Below are 8,511 nucleotides of genomic sequence, written 5' to 3'. Positions count from 1 at the left end.
AATTAGTCATATCCGGTGATTTTTAGGTCCCTTTTACCATAGGCCCATTGTCGACTCTGTGGCCCCCCCCCCCCCCCCCCCATTTGCCAAGGCTCTGGCTGCTCCCCTGTCTGGAAACCACAGTGAATCAAACTAAAAAACGTTGACGGATTTAACTGTGCCAGCTGTTTGTTTAACTTAAAGTAATCCTTTCATTGGTGAGTCCTTGGAATCCCACAAAATTATGATTCAATCTCCATCAAGGGAAAATTCCATCGCTGTGCAACTTGACGAACGTCATTGTTATATTTTCCAACTGAGCACCATCCAACGATCGAACTCCACCCCTCAGTTTGGTACTGAAAGTGGCGCCCAAAATACACTTTGCACGTTGCTGTAAAATGTGCTGGCAGGTCATCCGCCTACATAGACTGTGCCCATTGAATTCGCGTGAGCGTGGTGTGGGTAGGTGGGACATGACTCATTTTAAACAACTGCGCGAGCGACGGTGAGAGGTAAGTAAACATAACCGAGTGGACGATAAGGCTTTGACTGGACGTTTGCGAAGCTCGCAACCAAACCCAGGGGTGGCGCCAGAATGTTTACCAGACACCTCAAATTACTCAGGCTTGGAAAGCTGAATCAGATGTCTTGGTTAAGAAAGGCTGTCATATTTTGCTTCCTTTCATCTTGAGGATGTTCTAAAATAAGTGGTCTTCATAGTCATTGCTTGGATTTTCTTTAGTTACAAGACTCAAAAATGTGCATGTAATAAATATCTGCTATAGTTGGCATGGGTGGTATTGGAAGCACAATTTAGTGCACGTATGCTGTAATGTGGGTGCCCGGAGCTGGTTACACTTTCACCCTCAATTTTGGTGCAGAAGAGAGCCTTTGCTTGGGGGATTTGCTTGTCACACTTGTTATTCAAGTAGAGGTATTATTATACTGCCCAAGCAAAGCTTATTTGTAAGTTAAGTGTAGGTCAGCCTAACCTGAGTTTCTCCACACAGACATGGAAGGTTCAGTTCATAGATTTCATTTAATGACAGGGAAAGTGCATGATTTTTTTATGTACCTGTCCATGATCCTATTTATTTCACAGATCCAATTGATCAGCACTTCACAGAGTCAAAGTTGTATTATTAATGATACTTCGCCAGTTGTAAACCTTATCAGCCTGAAAGTCTGTAGTGACCTTATGTGATATTCACTGTGGGCACAAAAACCAAGAATGACATGCACCTCACTGTATGCTTTATTTCTTCTGTTACTTAGTTGATCTGCTGTTGATCTTATGTCATGTCATTTAAATTAGTCCCCTTTGATTTTCACAGTTAACTCAATAGCATATGTTGTCCTCTTCAATATGAGCACAAAACCAGGGACTGGCACCATTGTCATAAGTAGGGCTTCACAATGCGCTCAGGTGCTAAAACTATATGGTGTTGCCCGTCCCCTACCCTGGCAGCAAGCGTGCATGCAGCAGGGAACGAAACCAAGTGCCTCTGGTTTCCCAGGCATGCAGTGGCTGATGCAGATGTAGTCAATGCTGACACCTTAACCACTACACCCCACCCTACACCCCACCACACTCAACCAACCACCCTGCCTGAGACTGGCAAGAACTAATGCTAGACCCATGCAATTTAATGCAATTCATATTTGAACCAAAATGCATCAACAGAAAACAACAGTAGCTGAAAATGCAATACAAAGCTATTTTTTTAGTGGCTGATGCTTTACCTTGTAAGCAAAAAAGCTAATATCATTGATTCACTAATGACCACATCCTGATTTGTGATTCAAATACAGTGTAGTCACATTCTATGATTAGAAAAATTGGTATGCTTATGATTATATGAAAATTTGTGAGAACACAATGGAGCGATGTTTTTGTTGTCTTAATACATGTAGTAATGCCAGATATTTAGGTTAGGTCTGTCTGCCTCTGCGCATTGATCAGTTAGAGCAGGGTGCCTTCCTTGAACCCACTGACCTATGACAGGGTAGGTGGGTTTGAGTCACTTTGGCACTCCCTTATTTGGCTCTGGCTGGGCTGGTCTTCTGCTGCTGCTCACTGAAATAGAATTTCACTGTTGGTATTGGTCAGGGTGCACACAACAAATGCTGCTTGGTGTGACCTCTGGTCCCAGAAATTCATCCAGTGTAGGCATTCTGACTCACTTACATTACAAAAAAGTGCTCACCAGCCTGGGGATTTGTTACATGTATGGTGGCTTGGAAGACCATGAATTTTGCACAGCTGATATCGATTGATCCTCAGGGCATCTCTTGATGTGATCACGATTGATTGTTTATGCTCTGTGTGCTCTATTTGCTCGCTGCTTGCCTAAAGTAGTATACCTTGAATCTATTGATGCTGTTCCTCCTGCTGCTTTGAGGCCAAGCAGTAGTGGTTTTAGAGCATCATACATCAACTGTGATTGGGGTATTTCACCCAGCTATGGTCACTTGCCACTGCTGGTTTTGCATATCCCCACATGTTCTACAGCATCTGTCCCATCAACCATGGGTAAGCTGTTTTGTTAAAATGATTTGATGAACCCATCTACATGTGTGTAATCTGTAAGTCTGTCATGTTTCTAGAATGACATCAGGGTCTAAATAGTTTAATTCTCCTCAGCACCGCAGCACACCCCACCATGGCCAAACAAGTGGCTCGTGTGTCTGTGCCACGCTGAAAACGTGTCGTGTCCCCGCAGGTGGAGCAAGCTGGTCCTGTCCTGATCCTCGGGTCACAACATGGGCCGACTGGATGTTGGCACGCTGCGCTACATGGCGAAGGAGGACTTCCGCGTGCTCCAGGGCGTCGAGGCCGGCATGCGGAACCACGAGCTCGTCTCCACCCCGCTGGCCTGCTCTCTGGCTAACCTGCGCGCCGGCGGTGCACAGAAGATCATCCGCCAGCTGCAGAACAACAAGCTGCTGGCGTACGAGCGCGGCCGCCGCTACGACGGCCACCGGCTGACCGTCAGCGGCTACGACTTCCTGGCGCTGCATAACATGGTGAACGGGGCCTGGCTGGACGGCTTCGGCAACCAGATCGGCACTGGCAAGGAGTCGGACGTGTACGCGGTGTACGACAACCACGGCGAGGCGCTGGCGCTCAAGTTCCACCGGCTCGGCCGCACATCCTTCCGCAAGCTGAAGCTGCTGCGCGACTACCACAAGAACCGCTCGCACATGTCGTGGCTCTACCTGTCGTCGCTTTCGGCCAAGAAGGAGTTCTCGTACATGAAGGCGCTGCACGAGCGTGGCTTCCCGGTGCCGCGGCCTGTCCACCACAACCGTCACGCGGTGCTCATGTCGATCGTGGAGGGCGCGCCGCTGTGTGAGCTGCGCGAGCTCGAGAACCCGCAGCGGCTGTACGCTGAGTGTATGGAGCTGATGATTCGACTGGCCGAGTGCGGCGTCATCCACTGCGACTTCAACGAGTTCAACCTGATGGTGACGGACGAGGAGCGCCTGGTGCTGATCGACTTCCCTCAGATGGTGTCCACGTCACACCCAAACGCTGAGCAGCTGTTCCAGCGCGACGTCGACTGCTTGCGCCGCTTCTTCAGTAGGCGCTTCCACTTCGAGAGCGACGAGTTCCCCGTGTTCGCCGAGGTGGTGCGCACTGATGACCTCGACGCGGAGATCCGGGCCAGCGGCTACAGCCACGAGTTCGATGAGTTCGACGGTATCATCGGCGTGGGCGACGCTGGCGAGGGGAGTGACGCCGAGTTGGCGGAGAGGCGCGATGCGAGCGACGGACCAGAGGGTAGCGAGGACGAGGACCGCTTTGAGGACGCCAGTGACACGCCGCACGGTGAGGAGGGCGTGACCGAGCAGCCCGATACGCCCGCGTCATTTCCTATTGACAGTTCGGCGCGGGTGGCTCTGTCTCGCTCCCCACACGAAGGGGACACGCCTGGAGAGGGTGAGGACACGGCCGTCGCCGTAGAGAACACGCCCACCGGCGAGGACTCGTCCGGTGAGGAGGACCCGCCCGACGGTGCCTCCAGCGGCGGCGAGGATGAGGAGACGGCGGCCGCGCAACGGCGCCAGCTGCGCCGGCTGAAGCAGCAGCGGCTGGAGCAGCAGCGGCTTGAGGCTCGCAGTCAGCTGAGCGAGGCGATCGCCCGCTCCGCCAGCCAGCGTAGCCGCAGCACGGCCGCCTCGACGATCGCGCCCGAGCTGCTGCAGCGGCGGCTGGAGCGCGAGCTGCGCCGCGGCCCGCCGGCGCCAGGCTGAGCGGACTGCGCGCCAAGGGCGACGCCAGCGCCCGTGACGCGCTCGCGCCGCGACAACGCGGCAGACGATCCGGGAGAGCAGCTCCGGCTTCTGGGCCGACTGACGGATTTACAACTGTTCGGACGGACTGACTTTATGCGGAGGGGCGGACTGAGTGGGGGACGTCGGCTCGAGTGGGCTAAGGTCGCTGTGAACACGTGGGCCGTAGCCGGTGCTGGTGATTCCCGCCGCTGCCACAGTTCGTATTGCTTGCCCCAGCCGGATCACGAGGTTGGTTGCATGTGCGGTGACTTGTTATGAAGCATGCCGAGTAGCATATATCTGCAGAGTGAGAGGTGTGTGGGTAGTCGAGTACGGAAAACCATGCTCAGAGGCGCGTAGGTGCGATAGAAACTCGGCGTTGGTTGACCGCAGGACGTTCAGAAGGCACGGGATTCCCTCATTGCGTGTCGCTATTCGTGGCTCGTCTCAACCTTACTCGGAAGTTCAGGCCCCGGCTATTCATGCCAAAAGTGGGTAACCGACGGAGTCGAGCGGTACGAGGGAAATGCTACTGGGGCCAAAGTTGCGAAATATGGCGTTCGGAGACGGGCCGTCTAAGAGCGTCTAAAACGTGCGACTCGGCACACAGCAGGGACGCAGCGAGTAGGAGAGTGGGGCGTTGACCGTTGCTGGTGCTCAGGAGCGATGGAGATGGAGTATTGGGAGAATGGCCACGAAGCCGTAGGCGCGGACGAGTCTGCCCATGTCGCATTGGTGTGCGTGGGCGGCCCGCCACCCCGCCTTTGAAGCATCGGCAGATGCTTCAAAGGTCGGTGGCAGCAGTGATTCTGCTGGTTCCGTCCATTCGCTAATGTTCCGTTTCATTGTAGGCTAGTTCTATAGGTAATTCGGTGACAATGGCACAGCTGAACAGTGAACTGTCACGGAAGGTGGCGGTTGTCCCTATCGGAAGACGACTCCGCCCCTGTTGCGCTGTAAGCACGAGATCCGAGCGTCACACACCATCTCCCAAGTAATGTAAATATATATTAAACGTTTAATAACTTGCCCGAGTGCAATTTGGCACCGAATATGCTCGGTCGGAAGATGAAAATACATTCAACACACGCTCCATGATACAGGATTCCATCTTAACACAATAATACAAACCAGCCACGCGCAGTATGTTACGCACAGTGCAGCGAGACGTAGAGTTCACGTGCAGCAAGTGGTCGCGCCGCGCTCCCGGCGAACGGCACGACACACCGTCAACACGCGATCGTAAATGCAGAATCCGTCTGGAAAACGCCGGGCGACGCTGCCTGCCGCCACCGCGTGGAACAGAAGGAAGCGCGGAGAGGCGGCGGCGGCGTGCGGAGCCCCGGCAGCCCGCCGGCTGGCCCCTGGTTTGTACACGCCGACTGGCGGACACGGCCTGATATGGTGCGCGCCCGCCCCGGCGTGGAATCAGAGCCGGGGACGGGGCGGGCCTAGTTGAGCATCAGCCTGGCGCAAGAGCGGACAAACACATCGCGCACAGCGTTATTGCTAGCGCCTCGGCAGCGAGCCAATCAACAACGAGCACGATCACACCCACGCGCCGGCGCGGCCGACGCCACGCGCACACCAAAATGATTATCAAAGCGAGTAACTCACGACTAGTCTGCTGGTCAAAGGTCACGGCCTCTAAACAACGCAGCCGCTCGGGGAAGCGATCCGGCATCCTCCGGGCTGCCCGGAGCCAGCGTAAACAACGAACCGTTGACGACAGGGGGGCCGCGCGCCCACACCACACCGAAGTCAGACGTCAATAAACGGTCAGCTGCCGGCCGCAGCAGCGGCGCCAGCGCCGCGCGCCGAAGGAAGACAATATGGCGGACAGATATGAGTGGGCAGGCCGGGCCGGCCGCGTGATATGTTGCGGTGGGTCGGGGGCTCGGGAGCGGTCGCTCACGTGAGCCCCAGTCGCTCCACCTTGGCCGACAGGCAGGTGTGCAGCGCGAACACGAACGGCTTCGGCGACGAGCCGAACTCCACCTCCTGCGGCGGACAGGCGCGTCACACTGTGCCCTGGCCGCCGCCCGGCGCAGTGCACGGTATGCATGGGCAATAGCATTGCCTGCATGTCGGCAAAGCAAAGCGCATCGATTGCCTGACCAGCACCAACGCGGAAGGTGCAATATGGTGACCCACGGCCGTCGCTGCGATAATATTTGAGCTTTATGGGCGCTTCAACCACCGTAAACGGCCTCAAAATTGGCGCTTTCAAACGGTCACAAATGCTGTAAATTGTTGCTAACTGCGCAGACGCCCAATTCTGGTGAGGATTCCCACTATTGAAAGATCAGGGCCCCATGGAATTAAGAATGAGAAGCCTCACCAAACTGCCCCTATCTTAAAACGAAACAGACACAAGTGGCCCGAAGTAATTGGAACAGACTGAAGACCGCATGAAAATGTACATATAAGCGGCATAATATAATATATATAGCAAATATAAGCGGTCATGCAAGTTTCTATTGCCATGCTGGGGCATTGGATCCTGGAAATCTTACAACTGGAAAGCTTTACCAATAAAGGTCAAGAGATAAGGGCCTGAACCAGGCAACCATTTCCACTTCCTTTGAATGCGTAATTCCATTTTTGCCTGACTGCGTGTTCTGTGACAACGGAGCGTAATATCACGCCAGCGCCCGCCTTTCCCCCTTCCCCCTCCCCCCCCCCCCCCCCGTTCCACCCTCCCCTCCCCTCGGCTACATACCATGACCTCATTCTTGCCGAAGTTGAGCAGGACGGTGGGAGCGGTTGTCGTCGCTAGAGTCGACCAGCTTGTCGAAGCTGTAGTGCCAGAGGGCGGGCGGCAGCGCCGGCCGGGTCGGCCGCTGCCGCAGCGTCAGCCCGTCCTCGAACTGCATCGTGAGGCGTGCGTCTTGGCCCTTCCACCGACAGTCTGTGTACCAGGACAGGACGCGTCAGCACTGCATTGTGAGACCCGCGCGTCCTTGGCCCTTCACCGTACAGTCTGCGTACCAGGACAGGACCGCGTCAGCACACCGGCAAACTGAGCACGGCCCACCGAACTCTCCGACACACACCGGATATCTGGCACTGACAAGCACACATCCCTCCGTGAGGTGCGTGGTTCACCTGCCTGCCGCTTTTTCTGTACCTTTACCCAGGAACTGGTAACCAGGAGTGTTCCTCCCTCTATCTCAGCGACGCAATAAACCGCGCGTTGACACCAGAAAAACGTAAAATCAGGTCGCGGCACCCCCAGCTAGGAAGACGAAACAAACATAAGAAGCAGGCGAAGAGGTGGTGCAGACCCGGCAGGAATTATGCTACGCAATAGGCAAGGACAAATCATACACGAGAAGGCCAAAGTCATGGCCAAAGTCAGCACATGACAGCCCGCTATAACCACCCAATAAGCTGCAGCCACTCATTCAGTGTTAGTAAAGGTTGTACAGTCACACAGCCTTTGACGAGAAAACCGATGGTATTTTGGCTCACTTTCCAATGGTCGAAACAGGCACACAAATATGCTACTAGTCAAAGGAAAAATGCCAATACGGCCAATGGAAAAAACGATGTCGCACTGCAGCAAAGATCCTCACACACGCTCATTACGCCACCTGGCTCTGCGACTCCAGACAGTACATCAAGACCTCGGGGAGCCCTCCCCCCCCCCCCCATAGCCCCTCCATCCCCCCCTTCCAACAGCGGACGAGCGGAGACCGCTGTCGGAACAAAAGCCATGTCCTGGTAAAAATACTGTCAGCCAACACCCCCAGATGCCAGAAGCCTCTGTGCGCTACACTGCCGTCTCGAAGAGAGGACGCACGTGCCGCGTCCGTCACTTCGACACCCATTCCCAAGGGCGAGACGCAGCGGCGCAACCCTACCGCGAACCTCGCCCTGAGAACGGCATCACGGCAATGGCGGCCTGTTCTAAAGCACTGAACAGCTTTGAACATCCTGTGCCACAGAACGTTCCGCGTTTCCTAAACCATTCAACACACGCTGGGACCCCGAATCGCAGCGTTCCGCCCACTGCCCAGCTCCCCGTCCACGCCCGGTAGCGGCGACGGCGGCAGCGTCTCACCGAACTGGATCTGCTGCAGGTCGGCGACGGCCGCGTGCGTGGCCTGCACGACGGTGCGGCTCCAGCTGGCCAGATCGCGCGGCCGTCTCCACGCGCCACTGCACGCTGGTCACGCCGTGGCGCGTGCCGGTTGCGCGTCGTGAACGTGATGGGCTCGGCTGGCGAGGGCGGCGCGTCGCCCGGCG

The 8,511-nt window shown here is 55.5% G+C and overlaps 1 protein-coding gene across 1 annotated transcript; it reads left to right on the top strand.

The window, feature by feature from the left end:
- Positions 1-456: 456 nt before the first annotated feature.
- Positions 457-4,197, top strand: LOC119108968 (serine/threonine-protein kinase rio2; the record flags this gene model as incomplete). The annotated part of the gene is made up of 2 exons (XM_037232513.1): positions 457-494; positions 2,706-4,197. A coding segment is annotated over exon 2 (1,452 nt), but the record flags the coding sequence as incomplete, so codon positions are not given.
- Between the last annotated feature and the right edge of the window lie 4,314 nt (positions 4,198-8,511).

The sequence above is a fragment of the Pollicipes pollicipes genome, unplaced genomic scaffold (assembly GCF_011947565.3).
Source record: "Pollicipes pollicipes isolate AB1234 unplaced genomic scaffold, Ppol_2.1 Scaffold_7135;HRSCAF=8457_pilon_pilon_pilon, whole genome shotgun sequence".
Lineage (NCBI taxonomy): Eukaryota > Metazoa > Arthropoda > Thecostraca > Pollicipedomorpha > Pollicipedidae > Pollicipes > Pollicipes pollicipes.
This window is presented reverse-complemented; position numbering and strand designations above follow the sequence as displayed.